Source organism: Acinonyx jubatus, chromosome B2, assembly GCF_027475565.1.
Source record: "Acinonyx jubatus isolate Ajub_Pintada_27869175 chromosome B2, VMU_Ajub_asm_v1.0, whole genome shotgun sequence".
Taxonomy (NCBI): Eukaryota; Metazoa; Chordata; class Mammalia; order Carnivora; family Felidae; genus Acinonyx; species Acinonyx jubatus.
In genome coordinates, this window is record NC_069385.1 from 6,979,030 (window position 1) to 7,001,019 (window position 21,990).

The 21,990-nt window shown below is 40.8% G+C and overlaps 1 protein-coding gene and 1 long non-coding RNA gene across 3 annotated transcripts in view; both read left to right on the top strand.

The window, feature by feature from the left end:
• PRKN (parkin RBR E3 ubiquitin protein ligase) overlaps positions 1 to 21,990 on the top strand; it is a 1,330,206-nt gene that overhangs the window by 889,142 nt on the left and 419,074 nt on the right. For both annotated transcript variants that reach the window (XM_015083244.3, XM_053223338.1), the window contains exon 7: positions 18,119 to 18,255. In XM_015083244.3, the coding sequence (XP_014938730.3) occupies positions 18,119 to 18,255 (137 nt within the window). The remainder of the gene's footprint in view (positions 1 to 18,118; positions 18,256 to 21,990) is intronic.
• LOC128315760 (uncharacterized) overlaps positions 20,883 to 21,990 on the top strand; it is a 56,484-nt gene continuing 55,376 nt past the window's right edge. Inside the window, exon 1 of the long non-coding RNA XR_008298841.1 lies at positions 20,883 to 21,108. This is a non-coding gene — a long non-coding RNA (uncharacterized LOC128315760). The remainder of the gene's footprint in view (positions 21,109 to 21,990) is intronic.

A 21,990-nucleotide genomic window follows, 5' to 3' on the forward strand; every position in this document is an offset into this window, starting at 1 on the left:
TGGGGCAGTGTCTAGACCCAACAGATTACATTCACAAGAAATGTAATTTTGTGATATTGAAATAGAGGTACAAATTATTTTCTATAAATTCTCAACCTCCTCCCCAAATCTCCTCAACCCAACAGGTTTTGCTCAGTCCTTCCAAATGTTTGCCTTCTCCCTCTCCTTGTGGGTCTAACCTCACCAGTGAGGAGACAGAAGGGGACAGAAAGGGGCTCGGGGACACATAGCAGAGAGGCAGATTTCAGATGTCCTTGCAGTTCTGGGACAGAAGCCACCAGCCTGCCAAAGGGGTATGTCAGCAGAGTCACCCAGAGGACCCTGCTGAAAGTTGACCACACACGGCAGCACGCACCTGGCACCATCACCAGATGTCGTAGGTCAAGTTTGCTGCCTCCTCTCTCCAGGTGTCCCAGTTTCCTCTCGGGTCTCCCTACAAGCCCTTAGGTGACTCCATCCCTGGGAGAGGAGCAGCTACTCAATGATCCTGGCTGTTCTTCCTGAGTCTCTGTGCTGCTCAACCAATAACTGCTTTGTTGAAATCAAGCTCCCTACTTAAAGTATCCATTCCCCCATGACAGTTCCTGTGACTGTTTTCCTTCCGTTTTGAGTGTCTATGGATCACCCAGGAGCTATGCCACCTCTGAAGCATCACACGAATATTTCAACAAGCCCACCCCGACCCTGACCTGTGTTCCTGCACTACACCCACTCCTCTTTTGGGTTCAGGTTTCCTTCCTCCCTTTTAGTGAAGCGGAATGGGACAGAGCCCTGCTATTCAGGGTGGGTAATTGGCAGTCTGATTCGAGCCTTTGCAGCATTTAGTAAACACATCCATACGAAGCACCTGCTATGTGACAGGCATTGAGATACAACAATGAACAGACAAGATCTCTGATCTAATAGATTTACATTCTAGTGAGAAGAGGCAGACAATAAACAAAATGTATAATAAATGATTAAACTGCACAGAAGGCCATGGGTCAGCTAGAGCTAAGGAGTGAACCATCACAGAATCTCAAATGGCACATGACAATAAGTCGTATTTCTTTTTAAAAAATGTTTTTAATGTTTATTTTGAGGGAGAGAGAAGGGGAGCACAAGTGTAGAAGTGGCAGAGAGCAAGAGCGAGACAGAGAGAGAGAGAGAGAGAGAGAGAGAGAATCCCAAGCAGTGCAGAGCCCCATGTGAGTCTTGATCCTAAGAACCATGAGATCATGACCTGAGGTGAAATCAAGAGTCGGATGCTTAACTGAGCCACCCAGGTGCCCAATAAGTGGTATTTCTCACCCAACCCTCTGAGCTTCACCTGGGTTTGGTGCTTATAATTGGGCTTAGTTCAGTCCATTGCTCTGGGAATGGGTGTTTCCAGTCGGCTTCGTGTGTCATCCTTCTTGAACCAGTAGCTACCCCAGGGAGATCCTCCTCACCTGGAAAGGCAGGAGCACAAGAGGGTGAGCCTGAGCACACAGCACTTCACAAGTGTTTGGTTGCATCATATCCACTCTCATCCTCTTGGCCAAAGGAAGCCATGTGGCTTGGCCCACTGTCAACGGATGGGAAGTACACTCAGCTTCTAGTGGGAGGAAGGGCAAAGTCACCTAGCAGAGGTGTGAGCTCAGGGAAGGATGAAGCATTGGGGAATAATAGTGCTAGTCTACTGCAGAAGATAGAAAAAAATAAAAGGGAAAAAGAGGCTTGGGAGTGCAAAGTGGGGGCTGGCTACTTTTATGTAGGGTGGTCTGGGTTTGGCTTATTAGAAAAAGACATTTGGAGAAAGTGTGGCAGGAGATCAAGATGTGAGCCATGTGAATAGCTAGGGAAGAGCATTCATGCAAAAGGAGGAGCTGGTGCAAAGGTCCTGAGGCAGAAGAATGCCAGGCATGTTTGAGGAATAGCACAGAGCTCACTGGGCTGGACCACAGTGAGCAGAAGAGAAGGAGGTGAGGGCCTGAGAAGGGTGGTTTGGCAGCACTGGAGGACTGAGCAAGGCCATCGTAAGGAATAACATGGGGAGCCATTGCAGGGATTGACCAGGGGAGGCAGATGATCTAACTTTGCCTTTCAAAGCACCCCCCTGGTTTCTGTTTGGAGATAAGACTCTTCCTCCAAAGAGCCTTCCATGCCATCTAGACTGGGTTGGGCAGGACTCTTCCCTACCTCTCGCCCACTTTGCAACTCTTATTCATAGATGCCATTTTCCCTCTGACTCTGCAAATTCAGTGTGAGAGAAGCCTCTGTGTTGTGCACCACTTCACCCTTAGAACCAACCATTTGCTTGCACACACGCAGATTTCCACAGAAATCAGGAAAAAGAGGATCCCTCCACAACGTTCCATTGTCCTCCAGAAACTGGGTTGATCAAATCTGCACATGCCCAGTGCAAGCGGGACTTCCCTACTGTGCAGGGTCCTGGGAACAGCTGAGGCTCCTTTCTGGTCTCCAATGGGGCAAGAGAGACGCCAAGTGCAGTGTGAGAGGGAAGTTCAAGATGGGCTGGTCTAAGATTAGATTATTTTAATACCTGAAAGTGACCAGAAGTCATGGAATCTGGCATGTCGCTGGGGGCCCACTGCTCAGCAGGTGGGCTTGACACAACACAGAAATATCAATTACCGGGAAAAAGCAAAACGATTTCATGTCCACAGCTCAGCAAGGGAAAACTTCATCAAACCAATTATACTGCAATGTCAGTGTGCTCTGGGGTCCCTTCCACACCACCTCCTCTCCCATTTTCACACTGTCCACGGGTGAGCTCAACTGCTCGTGGGGCTGTAATTCCTCATCTCTTGGCTGATGGGTCTCCAGAGCATTTTCCAGCTCCAAGCTTCCTCCCGAGTTTAAGGAACCCACAGTGACCTGCCCTCTGTATGTGTTTGCACGACATTGCAAAGGTGCCTCAAACTCAGCAAGTCTAGAACCAAAAGAAATCTTCTACCTGTATTTCCAGGCCTGATGCTCCTCTGGTGGTTTGTCCCCCACCGGCAAATGTTGCCCAAGTCCCGGCCAGCCTGAGGTGGAGGGATGCAGTGTTGAGGAACGGGAGCGGGGCCAGAGCAAGTCGGTCCTGGTGACTTCGTTGTCACTTACCAGCTCTGGGATCAAGAGGTCTCACAGCTTTCCTCCCCACCTCGTGCCCTCACCTGCCCCTCCCACAGCAGGGCATCTCACTGTCATTGTCGTGGCAGGGACGGGGAGGCGTGCACCCAGCTTTCAACAAGTATGTTTGAACTCCTCCCCAGACGACGCCCCGTGTCAGGTAGTGAGATCACAGAAGAGAAGACACAGAAGGGGCCTTGCCCTCCTAGGGTTTTATAGTTCAATGGATTAAATAAATAATGCAGAGAAAGCACTTAGCAGGGAACCCAGCCCGTTAGAAGCATCCAGTAATGTTTAAAAAGAGAATCTAGACATAATGCTTGACTCTTCTCCCTGCCTCAGGTTGATGAACCCCCGAATCTTGTCAGTTTTGCTTCCCAAATATCTGATATCTCCAGTATCAATGCGACTTGTAGACCTTGTGCCCCAGAGGCTTGCTCACTTGGGAGCCCTCACACAGCCCACAGTGGGTTATCAGTGCACCTCTCGTTCCTTGTTCTGGGTCCCGCACTCTGCCTGGCACCTGGCACATTGTAAGAGATCGATAAATACTATTCCAACAAACAATGGCACCGTCGTTTACATTTTTATTAATGTACTGTTTGATTATTAGGTTCATTATCTTTTAATTTAGGCCCTAGGCAAAGGTTTTGAGTTAAATTTATTTGGAAACCTCTGGAAAGTCTCCATTTTTATATAAAGTAATCTGTTAAAGTAAAATTGTTAATTTTATAACAATGGTCCTGTGGATTTGGGGACACGGTCTTGAGGTTTCCTAAAAATGGAGAAACCTACACATGTTGGTAGAAGACTATTAATGGAGAAGAGCTCAGTAGGAGACGTGTGAATGCTATGTTGTCCCAAACATACTGTCCACCCATCCATTTTCTCCAGCTCCACTGCTCGGTCCAAACCAGTATCTTCTGCCCCAGGAGGACTTCCCAACATCCACAGGGCTCCCTCCCTTTCTTGTCACACTACAATCCATGCGATGCGCAAAGTAAGAGTGATTTTCTTAAACATAAATGACATCCTGTTGCTTCCCTGCTTAAAACTTTGTACCGAATTCTTATTGCCTAAGAGTCAAATTCCTAACTCTTTAAAAAAAAAATGTTTATTTAGGGGCACCTTGGTGGCTCAATCAGTTCAGCATCCGACTTCAGCTCAGGTCATGATCTTACAGTTCGTGAGTTCGAGCCCTTCATCGCCCCCGAGCTCTCAGCCTGCTTTGGATCCTCCTCTCTCAAGACTGAGGGAGGGGGGCCTGGGTGGCTGGTCCGTTAGGCGACTGACATCAGCTCAAGTCACTATCTCACGGTTCAAAAGAGTTCGAGCCCCGCATCGGGCTCTGTGCTAACAGCTCAGAGCCTGGAGCCTGCTTCAGATTGTCTGCCTCTCTCTTTCTCTCTCTCTCTGTCTCTCCCTCTCCCTCCCTCCCCCTCTCGCCCTCTGCTCCTCCCCTGCTTGTGCTCTGTCTCTCTCAAAAAAAATAAACATTAAAAAACATGAAAAAGCGAGCAAGGGAGGGGCAGAGAGAGAGAGAGATGGAAAGAGAGAATTTTAAGCAGGCTCTGTGCTATCTGCACAGAGCCCCATGCAGGGCTCAGACACACCAACCGTGCAATCATGATCTCAGCTGAAACCAAGAGTCTGATGCTTAACCGGCTGAGCCGCCCAGGTGCCCCTGACCATTCAGACGAAGACTTCATTATTGCTCTTCCCATCCACCTGAACTTCATCTTGGTCCACTCCCCCTTGCTTCTTAGTGTATCTCTGTCACACTGACTTTCCTTTTAATTCCTCAAGCACGCCCAGGCGTTGCCATTGAAAGGGAGTTTTCCTCAGCCGTTCCTTCCCGCGGAGCCCTCTCGCATCAGATCTGTGCACAGCATGCCATTGGGGGATCAGTGTAAACGTGGCCGCCTCCGGCCTTCCCCGACCACCCAGTCAATAGTGCCCGCCAGGCACCATCGCATGGTTCCATCCTACTGTCTTGCTGTCACTTTTCTCGAGCTCAGCAAAGTCCATTTCCTGTATCTCTTCTCTCATGTGGGAGTGGCCAGCACTGGACACTCTCTGGGCGAGACCAGGGCAACTTAATCAAAAGAAGTGTCCTGAAGGAAGGGAGATGACATTTGCAACCTCGAGAAGTAGTGTCCGTGGCTTAGCTCAAAACCAGTAAGCTGTGCACCTGTCAACCTGCAGAAGTTGCTGATCTCTGGCTGTCTGACGCTTCGGTTTTGCCCTCTTTTGTGTCCCTCCTCATTCATGGTCCTTCGTTTAGCCAAACAGCTCCTGGACCGTTTAGCACAGAAGCACTTACCAAACACCACCAATAGGTCAGGCACTCAGAAAACCAGAAGACAGCCCTTGGGTTTACGGGCTCAAGAGCTGGAGCAGGAAGCCTTTCCTGTAAAGGCTAGATAGTGGCTCAGGCTTCCTGGTCCATAGAGTCCCTGTCACAGCCACCCAGCTCTGCCTTTATAGATAAAAGCAGCCATAGCCAACATGTAAAAATGGCTGTGTTCTCATAAAACTTTATTTACAAAAACAGGATGTGGGCCAGATTTAGCCCTCAGCTGGAATCTGCTGACTTCTGGTCTGGAGAGAAGGTAGAAAATCAAATAAATAATTGATGATACACTGTAGCGAGAGGCTGGGGTGGGGAGGAGCACATGGGTTCACAGAACACAGCAGAGGGCACCTGACGCGGGGGCTGAGCCCTGCCCGTCCCCTCCTGCTGGCACTAATTACCAGCTGACCTTATTGAAAACAGAGAAAGAAAAGAAAAAAAGAGCTTTAAAATTAAATTAGCTTTTAGTTGTCAAGAGCCATATATTGTGTTGCTTTGGGCGTTTTGTTTTGTTTTTTTGCCTTTAACACTGAGGTATGTCTTCTGATTTCCTTTCAATACACTGGCTCAAGGCCTTCCTCCCAACATGGCTTCCAGAAAGTAAAATCTCTAGAAATCCTCAGACTCTTAGCCTTGCAAGCAGCACGTGCATTAGTTCAAAAAGTAACTTTAAAGCCGGAATCCTAAATATAAGTTGCCTTGTGCACATAATTTCAAGTAAGGTTTGAGCCCCACGAACTTACAGAGAGGAAGAATGCTATGATCATACAAATTGGAGCCTGTAGAATCTTGGTATCTGAAAGGTCTTTAGAGATTGTCGGGTCTAGCCTGCCATTTCACGGATCTCTTTTCATGTAAGCTGCATTCTGAAGCCACCTCCTGCGACAGCCCTCTTAGCCTGGAACTTGCTGGAAACCTTCCCCCAGCCTCCAGTGTCTTGGGATGTGCAGAGCAGGCCATTGCCTCTTTGCATGAATTCCCTTAGCTTAGTTTTACATGAATTCGTATGGATTTGTTTTGTTACGTCATGTTGATTTTTAGTACTTTTAGGGAAATATTTTGGCAGGCTACACACTGCTTTTCTGGCTAGCTGTAAAACAAAAACCTCAATTAGGAAAATAACTTTATTGATTATGTGCCACACATTTCTTAAATTACATTAATATTTAATGCACAGTCCATCTAACGATACCTCGGAAACGTCACTATACCTCCTCATTTTCAGACGTATTTTGTTGTAGAAGCGTTTTAAGACGTTTACAATCTTTTGAGCAGGTTCTTAATTTCAAACTACTCTCCTTCAGAGGACCCAATTCTTAACGTTTCTCTGATAAGAGGAATCAAAAACATGGCATTCTAGTGCATGAATTCATTCATTCATTTTAAGAATGAATGAAAGACCAATGAGAAGTCCTCTATGCAAGGTTTTTGTGAGCTGGCAACAAATATAATTTTTAAACCACTCTGTTTTATAATAATTTATGTTAAATAGCTCTGAACATTCATAGCCATTGGACTGATTCTTAGCATTAATATTTCCTGTCACGAGATTTGGGGACACAGTAGGACAATTTATTTCACAGTGGGGTTCTTATCTAAACAAGATCTGTCTTTATATGTGTCTCAATTTAGCAGAATTCTGTAGCATCTATCTCCTTCTAGCTGTTTCTCACAAAAGAAAAAAACAAAGACAGGATATGTGCATGAATTAGTATGGTTCAGATGGCATCTGCAACAATCGAATAGTTATGTCCCACAACAGCTCTATGCAGATGATGCAACCCAGAAAGTATGTCATGCTAAAGCGAGTTTCAGCTGTCTCTAGCTCTACAACACTGACAGTCTGAATAGAGTATGCTCAAAGATTAAAACTCAAAACTATGTGGACTTTTACAAATGTAGCACTCAGCACTTGGCCATTTATAAACATAATTTTAAGAATTGAAATTAATTCTGTTAGTTGGGGGACAAGAAGGTAATGTGATAATTTTTCATGAGATGCGTTTTCCTCCCATGAGCCACATACCCCTTAGGACTTTAAATTTTATTTCATTACATGCAATGGTTATTTCATTATGATTTACCCATTCTTTGCAATTATTTATCAGCATCTGTTTGGTAATACAAAGGCCTTAGAAAGAAAACTTGGGATTGCTGCTGATAAACCAAATCATTGTAATGGATTACTATAAAAAGGGGTTGACCTCTTTCCTTCTAAAACTTTAGCTTACTTTTAAAAAAGAAAGAAGTTTATTTGTTAATTCTAATACATACTGTTATAATGTTTATAATCTAGCGCTTCTAGAAGGTAGTGGTTTATGTTTAGATTCAACCTGTCAACAGTAATTATATTTAGAAATACGACATATAAGCTATACTAAGGTCAAGTAATTACTTTTGAAGATTGAAACCATCTGGAGGAAATTAATAACTCATTAATTCCCTCTTGTAACCATGGATTCATATACTTTATTTTGTTTATTGTTAGTGGTTCAAAATGTTACAAATAATAGAACCTAATTCAGCTGCACTTATTATATAAACTTAAAACATGGACTTCTACATGTGGCTCGTGGAAACAGTATCATGCTTTAGTTTGATTTTTGATTTCTCGAGGAATTCAGAACCTTGATAAACACTGAGGAGATAATAAGAAGATCTAAGACACAGTGCCCTAACCTTTTCTAATTTTATGCCATTTTAAGTGTTTTTACATGATTTCCTCATTCCCCTCTAGTTTCTTGGTCAGGCTAATTCATTCTTGCCTTTTGGGTCTTAGTTTAATTATTTATTTATTTATTTTCATTCGGGAAACTTTCTCTGCCTGACCAACATTGGATTAACTTTTTCCCGCTGTGCCCCAGACTTAGTTATGTCACCATTAGACAGAATTCCACGAGGACAAGAACTGTGTATCCCATCCCAACCTCAAGCCAAGGAACCAGCACATAGTAGCCTCCCAATTACTATGTATGGGTGTTTTTAAATTTTGTTTCATGTTTATTTATTTTAAGAGACAAAGAGAGAGCACAAGCAGGGAAGAGACGGATAGAGAGGCGAAAGACAATCCCAAGCAGGCTCCACGCTGCCAAGGCAGAGCCTGAGCAGGGCTCTATCTCACCAACTACAAGATCATGACCTGAGCTGAAATCAAGAGCCAGTCACTTAACCGACTGAGCCACCCAGGCGCCCCTCAGTGACTAGGTGTTGAATTGACCAGGGAACATCTGACATAAGCTGATCAATCAGGCACAGAACAATATAATGATATGTACTAAAACGCGAAGTAGAATATAAAAATACTGCTTTGTAAACATAAGCATTATGGGGAATTGTAAAGTGAGTGGGAGAATCAGTGTTAGCTGGAGTTTTATTGAAGCAGCCTCCTGAAAGAGGAAAATGAAGGTAAATTGGAAGACTCTTAACACAGAGAGACAAGAGCATAAGGGAAAAGGAGGTTTGGTTCTGATGCTGTAAAGAGAGGACCTGAGAAGGATTTGGGAATGGCAATTAGGGAGACATACAGTGGGGGGGCAAGGAGCCTTATGGAGGGCTCTGAAAAACAGAAGGAAAACTTGAGGTCTTGATACATTGGCATTAGATAACTAGTTTATGGTTTTGGCCATGACGTGCCATGATGAAAGCCACTTCAGAATAACATCACCGAGGTGTGCTGATTAAAAAGGGGGGGGGGGCAAATGTGGGAGGAAGGAATGGTGTGGGTGCTGATTTAGGTTAACTCCAGACTGAGGCTAATGAGTTTGGAGAATTCATGCTATACCAACACTTGAAGACCTAATCCATTTGCTCTAGAAAGCACTACACTTTTGCTACTCTGCATATCTTTACTCAGCTATTTTTATACCTCCTATTTTGTAGACTCTCAGAATTAGTAAGTATATGTAGAAAATAAATAGTTCTGAAACAGAGAAGGTAGCTGCTACCTGAAATTTTCTTTTTCTCTATATGACAATAAATAGAACAGGTTAACATCTCAATGGAGATACAGTTGACTTGATAGGGAGCTGTTGTTTGTTTTAAGGCCTAAGTACCCACAGCAAAATGCCTTGCAGAAAGTAGTTTTCAACACATGTGAGGTCAGGGCTTAGTCCCACTGCAGAAAATGTGTCTGTGGAATCATAAAGTATTACATCCTCAGGACACATGAGAATGAAGAATATTCTGGTGAGCATATAAAACCAGGTTGTTTTCCAGCAATAAAACTGTGCACTAATGATGAGAGAGTTTGCCCAGTATTGATCAGTGGGATCAAACCTTGGAACAAATGTTAATGTTAGGGTTCTCTTAAATTTAGTAGCATTTGATGTCACAGATGGGACATAGAATTACTGAATGAGGATTAAAGAGGACAAGGGAATTTTGTCGATAGAGAAAGGGGCAGAGTATATATTTTCTTAATCATTTTATTTTTACTGTATTTTATATCATATTTTATATCATATTTTATAAACAAGGGAAGCTGTTTAGTTTCTTCGGTATCTTCTCTCTATATAGACTGAATGCACGCATGGAGGCATGAGTTGCCTTGAGACCCCTTCCACTGACTGCAAAGACGGGGTTAGGTGGTCTCTAACTCATCCCTCTGGTAGCTTTTACGACACCAGGAGATAATCACTTGTTTGTCTTCAACCCTATGGGCCTGTGGCCTTCTGAGGCGAAGAGCCATGTCTTGCCCACTTTTACGTGACATCCATAGGTCGGTGCCTGGCACTTGGTAGTTAGTCCAGACAATTACAAGGATGGATTGATGACAGTGATTCAAAAACGTCAACTTCAATAAAGAGTCTTTGCCTTGGCAGTGTTGTTTATGCTGAAATATTGGGCCTTGTGCAAGCAAGCTCACGGAGCCAAAGTCACCCCTTTTTGTGCAGCAAAGTGGACAGGAGAAAGCAATGAGGACGTGAGCAGAGGGAGCAAGAAGAAATTCAAAGTGGTGGTAAATGACCTTGGATCTGCCAGGGCCTCAATAGGATTCTGAGTCCAAGCAGACTAATGGATAAACAAACTCACTTCAGGATTTTAAACTTGGCTGCTGGATGAAATTTCGAAGGTCATTCGACTGTTGAAGCTCATTTTCATTTCTAAAAGTTGAGTCTATCAATTAGCATCTTGGATCAGGGGTCTCTCCAGTGACTGGGATTGCTCACTTGGCTAACTCAAATAATGAACCCGTATCACATATGTAGGTTAAAATGTTATCGAGGGCAGGCGCCATGTTGGATACTCCCGTCAGAAGCTCATTTGGGCAATTAGTAGGTGATATAGATTCACCGAAAGTGCATTTGGTTTCTGAGACTGTAGCCATTTATCTATTGTTTATAAGCTATCTCTAACTAAAAGAGATTTAAAATGACAGTTGTTAGGAAGATAGATGCGGGTTCCTTAATGGCATAGCTTTCCTCCTCTAATTATTTTTATCTAATCTAATCCTTTATTAAACTCCCAGGAGTCGTAGTTGTTCATGTACTGAGGATTTGTAGAGAGCTTTGAAAGATTGCTAACTGGGGCATAACATCTATGTTACTGTCGCACAAACGAAATATTGTAAAAACAACATGTGTGTTTCCAAGGGTCAAGTGTAAGCTAAATTCAAGGACTAACTTTCTCCCTCCAGTGAACAAAATTTATTTTTATCTCCTCAATGATTTGCACTTAACATGTTTATCCTAACTTTCATTGCTTCTCATTGCATTTCAGATGATTCTACTATCCCTATATATATATACATATATATATATGTATATATATATATATATGTATATATATGTATATACGTGTATATATGTATATATATATATATACGTATATACACGTATATACATATATATACATATATATACATATATATACACATATACATATACATATATATATACATATATATATACACATATACATATAATTTTGCTTTTCATTGGGGTGAATGGAGAAACTAGCTATACTAGAGAACTCAGCATTCTCCTCCTGTGCTCTGTTCTTCTGCAACTCCAGTCTCTTCTGTTGACCTGGAAGATTTTTTTCTATCTCCATGCCCTGGAAACTTGATCTTCATTCCAATGCCACTACTCGCATGAATTCTTTTCTAATTTCCTATCTAAATGTAATCTCTTTCCCCCTCCGAACCTGTATTAGTTATATATTGCTGCATAAAAAATAATTACCCCAAAATGTAGTGGCTTAAAACAACAACGGATGTTATCTCGCACAGTTTCGGTGGGTCAGGAACTTGGGAACAGCTTAGCTGGATGGTTCTCGCTCAGGGTTAGCTCATGAAATTGTGGTCAAGCCGTCAGCCAGGGCTACAGTAAGCTGAGGGCATGTCTTGTGCTGGAGGGTCTCCATAGGAGTGCTTGAGTGTCCCCACAACACGGCCATCACTCTCCTCAGAGCTACTGACCCAGGAAGCAGCACAGGCAGTAGCTGCACGGTCTTCTCTGATCTAGTCCTAGAAATGGCTCCTTGTCATTTCTGCACTTCCCATGTAGATGACTCAGGTCATCCCACTGATTTGTAAAAGGGACACAAGGGCATGAATCCCAGGGGGTGGAGATCACTAAGGGGACACCCTGAAGGCTGCTTACCACAGAGCCTGCTAATATTTCCTACGTCTCTAATATAACTTAGTGTCCTGCCCTGTGTTACGCTTATGTGTATCCCTTTCCTACCCACTTTATTAGATTTTTATTTCCTTTCAAGCTTAGACTTACTTCCTTATCTTTACGTATCTTAAAATTTCTGGGATGTCACATTCAATATATGTCACATTCAGCTGAGAAGTTGGAACCGCAGCTTCTTAATGGGTATAAATGAAGATATACCTGTGGCAAAGAAGTAGACAGGGTCAGAGAAATAGATTTTGGCAGAGAGAATGTGTGTGTGAGGGAGGGCAAATGAGAGAGAGAGAGAGAGAGGGCACTCACACAAATGAGGTGGAGAGCAGATTAAACTGCACATTTGATCAGATAAATATGAAAACACTGATGCTATTTTGTAGATACAAGAGAGCTAATTTTACGAGAGTTTAAATGTTTGGACTACTTATTGTGTAACCGTGTTCTGTTTGTGTGATGTACGTGAGTGGTCTGCCATATTTTTTTACTAAGATTTCTTCAGTTATGCCTAATACTCTGTGAGCAGAGGCTCTTTGGATCACTGCTTTCACCAAAGCAGGAAAGTCTTTGCTTACAAGAAACTCTTCAGAACCACGCCTGCAGCCTGCACCAGTGTCTCGCTGTGCGGACTGCTTTGGACCTCAGTCCTCACCTCTGCTCGAAGTGGACCCAGCTGCTCCTGCCCCACCGGTGGCTCCTGTACCTGTGCAGCCTCCTGCACCTGCACAGGCTCCTGCACCCGAGCGGGCTCCTGCACCTGCACGGACGGGCTCCTGCACCTGAGCTTGCTCTTGCACGTGCACCGGCTCCTGCAAATGCACCTCCTGCAAAAAGAACGGCCACTCCCGCCACCCATGGGCGGTGCTAAGTGTGTCTGCAAGGAGCCATCGGACAAGGGCAGCTTCTGTGCCTGATGCCAGGGAAGAGCCTGACCCAGATGTAACTAGAGCAACATGGGCAAAGCTGCAGTTTCGAAACACTGTTTCATATTATCCTGTTTGCCACATTCCCCTTTCTATAAAACACATGCATTATAATAAAAACTGTTGGCTTTAAAAGAAAATAATAACTCTTCAGTAATGTCAAGTACAGCATTTATAATCCCTTTTACGTGGGATTGAGAACTTTATCTAACCTTTGATTAACTGCTCTGTAGCCTGGTCCACGGGCGTAAAATCATCTTTTAGATTGATCAATTAACATTTATATATAATTTGAGCAAAGGGCACAGAGGAATGTTGGGAGGAACAAAGACCCAAGAGGAGATAAGTCTTGGCAGGTTCTCCTCAGAAAAACCACTCCTGTCCATCTTCTTCTTTCCATTCCTAGAACCGCCCGCACACCACAGTCTGCTTCCTTCGTAACTCATGCCTGTGTTATTAAAATGACCTCCAAATAGTTCTCACGACTTCCAGCTTGTTCTCCTCCACACGTTCCCTCAGAATTAAACATGTGAAAACATCTCTCCCTTCCGAGACTCACAAGCCTCAGTGAATCCCATGAGCAAGAGACCACACAGTAGGCCAGTCTCCTGAAGCCCTCCTAACCCTGTCCCCAACCCTTCTCATCTCTTTTCTCTTGTCCTGATACATCCCCTCAGTCAGCCCAGCTGATAACTTTTCTGTTCCAAGAATTCTTTCCCACGTCTGTTTCCTGCCCTGCCCAGAAGCCACATTTCTCTCCAGGGACCCAGTGCTGATCCCCCATTCTTTTAAATTCAGCTCAGGTTTCCTAACCCTGACGCATACTTCTCTGCTGTCCTAACTTCTGTGGCACCAGAGTTTGATGACCACACATACATCCTTTTAACACCTGTTCCACATGTGTGTCATGTCCCCAGACTGTGGCCTGTGACTGAGTTGTGTGTGTTTTTCCCAACGCTTCCATCAGTCACGAGATGTTTTTTCATCCACCCACTGCTGTATTCCGTGTGTGTTTATTAAGTGTCTACTTCAGCCAAAGTAGATGCTCAGTAAGTAACTGAGTAAAAAATATAAGGATGGGAGCAGAGAGATTATGAAATAAAAAACATTTTGTTCAGTAAGCCACAGGTATGATCAGTAACTATTGATTATATAATGTCATGTGCTTATTGCTGTATTTGGTGAGACATGGGTCATGAAGGTGGTAATCAAGTTCAGCCCCCACTGTTTCAGGATTTTTCATTTAATGCTGACAGCTAAAGTAGCAACTTATGAAACACTCAGTCTGAATAAAAGTGAAGACAGTGTAGGAAGCACATTAGGATAGACCCTGTGGATTAAAAGTTAAAGAAAAAGAGAAAAATCAGTGAAGAATTAAGCTCCAGGAAAAGTTCCTTAGAGGTCTTATCTTGAACTGCACCTTGAAGTTTGGAATTTTGATTTGAATATAAAGGCTAGTATTATACTAGAAGAATGAGTGACAAAGAGCACGAGCCCAGGAGTAAAAGACCTGGAAGAAAGCTGGAGGCAGAGAGAGGAACAGGATGTGTGATAGAGTGGGGGCAGATTATTATAGGAGGAGGACATGGAAAAACGTTTGAGAAGTTCCTAGCAAGTACCTAACCCAAAGGGGGTGGTCATAAATACTAGTGGTTTTTTTTTCCCACTGTCCTCTTTTGCCTCATACTTAGGAAGTTAATTATGTAGTCCCTCCAGCCATGAAATGATCCTCACTTCTTTTCTTAGATGACTCAGATGATTAATCCAATAATGTTTCTATGGGTGGCATGCTTATTCCTCACCTAACTTTTTCATAAATACTAGAAATTTCTTTTTTTATAACTAGAAATATTATTGATAAGGGATGGACAATCTTACCTCAAAACTGTATCAAGAACTCCAACTGACTGATAATTCTGCATGAATATGGGCATATACTATCTACATCTATATCTATAACATTATTCATCAACATATGTATTTTTTCTACATGTTCATTCTATATTTCTCTCTATATATATTATATAGATATATATTAGATATATATATTATATAGACATTATATAGATATATAGAATATATATAAATATATTCTATATTTCTCTCTCTCTCTCTCTCTCTCTCTCTCTCTCTCTCTATATATATATATATATATATATATATATATATATATATTCACTCCATATGGATAGTGACAGAATGCCTGAGTGACTTCTCTATACTTGTCACTCCCTGAAACTCTTGTAAGTTTCTTTCTTTTTTTTTTCTTTTTGTCCAAAATGGACATGTAAAACCACACATGTAGGTTCTGGTGTCACTTATATATACACCCTGTGCCTGGGAAGGGATTCTCCTTAATGAACTTTAGTGATCTGTCCTCACTTCCAAAGCTGAACACATTTTTATATCTTGTTTCCTTTACTTCTCACTGTTTGGTAAACTACTGCTACCTGCATTCATTTCTCATACTTTTTATTCAAGGTAAACATTCTCTAAAGCCCTTTCTGATGACTCTATTATATTTTTTGTAATAATAAAGGTTATTGACCTTACCTGCTTCAACAGGTAAATCCTAAGGTCTCTCAGGTCCCGGTCACCATGCACTTCTCAATGCTGCCTTAACTGCTGCCTTGTCCTTTGCCGCTACAATTCCAGAGGGCAGTGCCATGAAATGTACCAGTGGATCCCCCAGATACCCTATGAACTCTTCCCCAGCCCTTTGCATCCTGATGGTTCTGATCAATTAGTCCTGTCGGTTTGGTCTGTTCGGCTCCCTGCCTATATCTCAATTCAAGAAGGCAGAAGTGAACTGTAATTTTTAGTAAGATTCCTCCTATGTCCCCAAGACGATGTGTTTCACTCTGTGGGGCCTAGAGCCTATGTTTCCACAGGGCCTGTGATTGTCCTTGTACTGCTGTATCTGTGTGTGTGTGTGTGTGGTTGCAGTAGTAGAGGGAGGGGCAAGATGCACTACTGTGTCTGTTGAGTGTGCCCTCCATGCCCCAAACATTGGGCCTCTAAAACCTTTCCTAATATGGTGGGCTCTTGAATCTGCACAGGGTTTACCTCACAGCATGGCCTCTCATGTATTCGCCATTCCTTTCCAATCTGTTCCAAATGGTAGGATGCCACCAGTAAAGTAAAACAGCTGATGTTCTGTGGATTGTCCACACAGTCTAAGTAGCTTGGGGCCATATTTTAACTGAAGGGCAAATCCATAAATATGTTGTCCACACATGGAACAAAACTCTCTCCATTTTTCCTTAATAGGGATGGAAAAGAACTCACTTCCTGGACCAGTGGCTACCACGTACCTTAATGTTGCTCTGGGACACTATGCCAACAGTTCATGTTCCTACTGCTTTGGCTTTATAAGTTTTCCTTTTATTTCTTCTACCGGGTAATTGCTAAGCTTTCTTTCTTAACCTTGTTATATAGAGGAACATTTTTATGAATGTTCTAATATTTTCTCCAGTGCTTCCATGTGTTGAGAGCAGATTGAGCGTCTCTAAAGGCTTAGTCGACCATGTTGCTAAGACCAGAATGGAGAATATTTTTCATAGAACTTAGCCATGAGGAGAACATAGAACACGGCAGTTCTATAGGGTCACACAGAGTGAATATGGTGTGTGTGCCCTTGTGCATGTGTGTATGTCTGACTCGTGATAGAAATGAGAAGGTATTATATTTTATCATCTTCCAGCAGAATGTTATTAGAAGGGAAGAGGTTGAAAGTTCAGAACACAGTCAATGCCTAATTGAAAAAGGCTCTGGAAATGGAAATGATAGCCCCAAAAGGACTGCAGTAGGTTCAGAGATGAGGAATAGAAGCACATAAAAGCATTTAGGGACGCCCTTGCCCAGCTTATGATGACCATTGCCCTGTTGATCCATGACATTAAAATACCAAGGTTTTTTTTTGTTTTGTATTAGATATTGCTTTGAAATAAGTGGGAAAGCAGAATTTTGAAAACCTTTTAATTGTTAAGAAAATTACATGTTACTAATATTAATGTTTAATATCAATTTTTCTGGGGAAAGGGCTTTTGAAGAGCTCTGAGGTCTTTTAAGAATTGTGTATGAAATAAAAAAAAATATTTTGTATTTTGTTGTCATTACACAGAGAATAGGCTTATCTAGATAAACTCCAGTGTTGGTTTTTTTTTTGTTTTTTTTTTTACTATTAAAATGGCCTTGGGGCTGATGTGAAATTAATTCAATTTGTCTCTCTCTCTCTCTCTCTCTCTCTCTTTTTTTTCTTTTGGTTATAACATAATGTGGTTCATTTTGTTAGCAAAAATACATGCTTATTTGGGGCATTTTTCCCCTGTAAAGCATTTTAAGGGAATCCAAAGATTTTAGAACTCATATATCAATTTATTAGTAAGCTCCTAACCTTGATTTAATAAATTGGCTGTTTGGGTGGAGTAGGGATGGCACGATAGACTAAATCTTTTAGAAAAGAATCTGTGCTAGATAATTTTTATTTTGAAATTCTACTTTTCTGCTTGCCAATGAAATATGAGTGATTGTTTAGCATACCTACTTTGGCACCATGGTCATTTTTCTTTTGGCTTTTGGGAAGTTCAGATTTTATATATCATTAACATACAATTCAAGGAACGTTTATTTAAGCCTTACGGTGCCTGGTACTATGAGAATATCAATTTAAATTAAGCACAGTATCTACTTTCAAGGAGATCACAGTCGGTAGAGAAGCATATCAATAGTATGATGTAATTTTGTATCAATAAAAAAATGTATAAATGGGGTGATTCATGGGTGAATTGGGAATAATGAGGCTTCTAGAAGATGATCTAGAAAGAGGTTATATCTGAGCTCAGATTTAAACAACAGTTTGGTAAATATGTTAATATAAAAATATAAATTTAGGAAAATCAATGTTATGTATAGTTAATGAAACGTTTCCAATTTTTAAGGCGCAGCTTTGACACATATGTGCTCAATGGTGAGCAGTGCAGGTGTCTACACAGAGCATTTTCTAAGCAAGCTGATAGGGTTACAAAGTGTCCCAAAGCACATGTTGCCTTTCCACTCTTAGAAGTACTAGAGGAAATGTTTTCCTTTTCTTTTTTTATTTTTCTGTGCAGGAGCCCTGTGCTGGTTTTCCAGTGCAACCATCGTCACGTGATTTGCTTAGACTGTTTCTACTTATACTGTGTGACAAGACTTAACGACAGGCAGTTTACCCATGACCCTCAGCTGGGCTACTCTCTGCCGTGTGTGGGTAAGTCTAGTACTTTTTTCTTCTCCATTTTTAATGCTAATTAATAACGGAAGAACTATTGATGCAAGACTATCTTAGGGATACTCAATCCCCTGCCGAGGGGTTGAAAATTCAAATATCTATTTGATCCCTGCTGAGCAAGAAACAGTGTTTGCATCACAAAAATATAAAATACGAAGGTATGCAGGAGTCATGTTGAAAATGCATCACCTGCATAAAAGTATGGAAGATAAATCTTAAAATATTATTCAGCCGAGGTGCACAAAGTATGTCTATGGATTCACCCTACAAGTGACAGATTACCATGGATCTAGAGCAGCCCTATCCACGTTTTCAAATTGTATACCCTTATTGCTAAAAATTTTGAGCACATACGCATATATATGAAAGAACATATATTTTGAAGGATTTTGAAGAATGAGATAAAGCTGAAATATTTAATATTTTCAGTTTTTTTATCTTTCAACATTGAAGAACATTCTTTACTTATATTACTGTTGTTACATGTATTTTTTTTATTGAGGTGAAATTCACATAACATACAGTTAACTATTTTCAAGTGTCCAGTTCAGTGGCATTTCATGTTTTCACAATGTGATGTGATGACTATCACCCATCTCTAGTTTCAAAATTTTTTCATTATCCCAGGAAAATACCCCGCATTCATTAAGTAAGCGTTCCCAATTTCCCCTCACCTCTGTCTCTCGGCAACCACTATCTTCCTCTGTGGATTTACCAATTCTAGATACTTCATATAAAAGGAATCATGCAATATGTAACCTTTTGTGTCTTCCTTGTTTCACTTACCATAATGTTTTTGAAGTTCATCCAACTTGTGGCATGTATCTTCATTCCTTTTTATGACCGATTAATATTCCATTATATGGACATACCACAATCTGTTTATCCATTTCTTTGCTGATGCACATTTGTGTTGTTTTCACCTTTTGGCTATTCTGAATAATGCTGCCAAAAACATTTGTGTATTTGTTCCTGTGTGCATATATGTTTTCATTTCTCTTGGATGTATACCCAGGAGTGCAATTGCTAGGTCATATGCTAATTCTATATTTAATCTTTTGAAGAACTACCAAACTATCTTCCATAGCTGCTGCACCATTTTGCATTCCTACCAGTAACTTATAAAGGTTTTTGTTTCTTTACATCCTCTCCCACACTTGTTATTTTCCTGTTTTGTTTTTAATAGCCATACTATTAAATTTGGAGTGGTACCTCATTGTGGTTTTGACTTGCATTTCTTTAATGACTGATGATGTTGAATATTTTCTTGTATGCTTGTTGACCATTTGTGTTTCTGTTTGGAGAATATCCAAGCCCATTTTTTGATTGGGTTGTTTGTCTTGTTGCTGACTGGTAAGAGTTCTTTATGTGTTCTGGATAATAGACATTTATCAGATATACAACTTGCAAACATTTTTCCTATTCTGTGGGTTGTATTTTTACTTTCATGATAATATCCTTCAATACATAAAAGTTTTTAATTTTGAAGAAATCCATTTTATCTATTTTTTCTTTTGTTGTTTGTGCTTTTGGTGTCAAAGGTAGGAATCCATTGTCAAAACCAAGGTCCTGAAGAATGACTCCCATGTTTTCTTCTAATAGCTTAGCTTTAATGCTTAGGCCATTGATAACATTTTGAATTATTTTTTATATGTGGAATGAGATAGGGGTCTATACCTCATTCATATATATATATATATGTGTGTGTGTGTGTGTGTGTGTGTGTGTATAAAATCATTGCAATGTGAGTAAATATGCTTCACTGATTTTGAAAATTGTGGTTTGAAATTGTGATAGCTTGATTCAGTGGTCAGATTTTAAGTTTAACTTATTTCGGTACTTAGTTTAAATGTGTTTTTGATCAAAGCTGAAAAATATAACTCAAAAGTATTTCACATTTCCAAATAGAAGAAGCTGATTGCATTGTTGACTTTGTAAATTATGATACTCATTTTTTGACTGTATTTGCCAATAATGCAATGTTTATTAATTAAGATTCACATAATACATGTATCAGTATATTAAGGAAAACTCACTGAAAGGTTTTGGACTTTTATATTTTTAACAAAAGCATTCAAAAGTTAGTGAAATATTTATTTTCAGATTGAAAGATTCTATTTTTCATGGGATAATTTTGTACTGATAAACTCTCTTCCTTCACAAAACCATGTAGCATGGAATATCCATTTTCATGTTTTCTCTTCATACTCAAGGCACTTCTAAAAGTTAGTTTACTTCTCATGTAGCTTTAAATTTTAAAGCATTTTAATTGTAGGAAATTTCAAACATACAAAATAAAAAAAAAATGTGCAATCACTCCCCTCGTACACATTAGCCAGGCTTTCTAGCATGACAAGTTGTTCTAGGCTTTTCTCGTAATTCTTGCTACTTTGGATTTTTTTCTTTGGAACCCTTTTAAATAATTTTTGTGAGTGTATCTACCTCATCACCTGTTATTTAAACATAATTCTCCTTAAAACCTTGCTTTTCTTTTTTTAAATGCCACTCACTACCAAGAACTTACCTTCCCTAACACCTCTTTTAATGTTTAACAGCAAGAAGGAGAAAGCTACATATTTGTGGATTTTGTTATTAAAAGACAGGGGCGCCTGGGTGGCTCAGTCGGTTAAGCGTCCAACTTCGGCTCAGGTCATGATCTCACGGTCCGTGAGATCGAGCCCTGCGTCGGGCTCTGTGCTGACAGCTCAGAGCCTGGAGCCTGTTTCAGATTCTGTGTCTCCCTCTCTCTCTGCTCCTCCCCTGTTCATGCTCTGTCTCTCTCTGTCTCAAAAATAAATAAACGTTAAAAAAAATTAAAAAAAAAAAGACAATGTATCCAGAATAGAGTAACACACATTGTCTGCAGTTCTTGATGATTGAAAGTTATCAAAAATATCTAAAGATATTTGAATTGCAAACCTATTGATAACGAGATATTTATAAAAACTGATACGTAGGCCTGTACTAATCTCCACACATTAGCAATATTGACTGTTACCTACAATAAGGAACCACTGGAGGGCTAGCGTCCTGTGTGGGATGTGAGTTTTAAAGCTGGATTCACAGACTTGGGCACCACGCCCCACCCCCATAACAGTGAACTGAATGAATTTGACTGGGCCACCAGTGTGGTCACACATTACAGGTTGAACTAAACGATATTGTCTTTCAATTTTTTGTGTGTGCACGGACAATAATGTGGAAGCTAAAATTAACCTATTTTTATGTAAAGTTTTCCTATTCTTTGACTTTTAATGAGCTTTGGAAACCAGGAAAAAAGAGAAGTAGCAAGTAACCAAAAGCTGAGACAAGTTACAAACAACCATAATGACTTTCAACTGTGTAGTAAACTTCCTATGCTGTATAATTCATTTCAGTACTTGTTTCTTTATGTCTTCAACAATGTTTTAATACATATCTTCAAAAGTGCTTATTACAAACTACAATTCAGTTTGTCACAATATTGTCATGTATTATTTCAGCCTTTTTTTTTTAACTGTGAACTCAGATTATAAGTGTTCCTCATATTAGATGAAAAGAGGCTTTCAAATGTTATTACAAAATTTTTGTTTTATTTTGTAAGAAACAAACTGGATTGTTTTGAACCTTGCTCAACAGAGACTCTTTAAGAGTCTGCATTTTAGGACTCCCACTGTCCCCTCAAGACACCCTCTTTGCAGGTCATAACATGATATATCCCACACACACACCAGG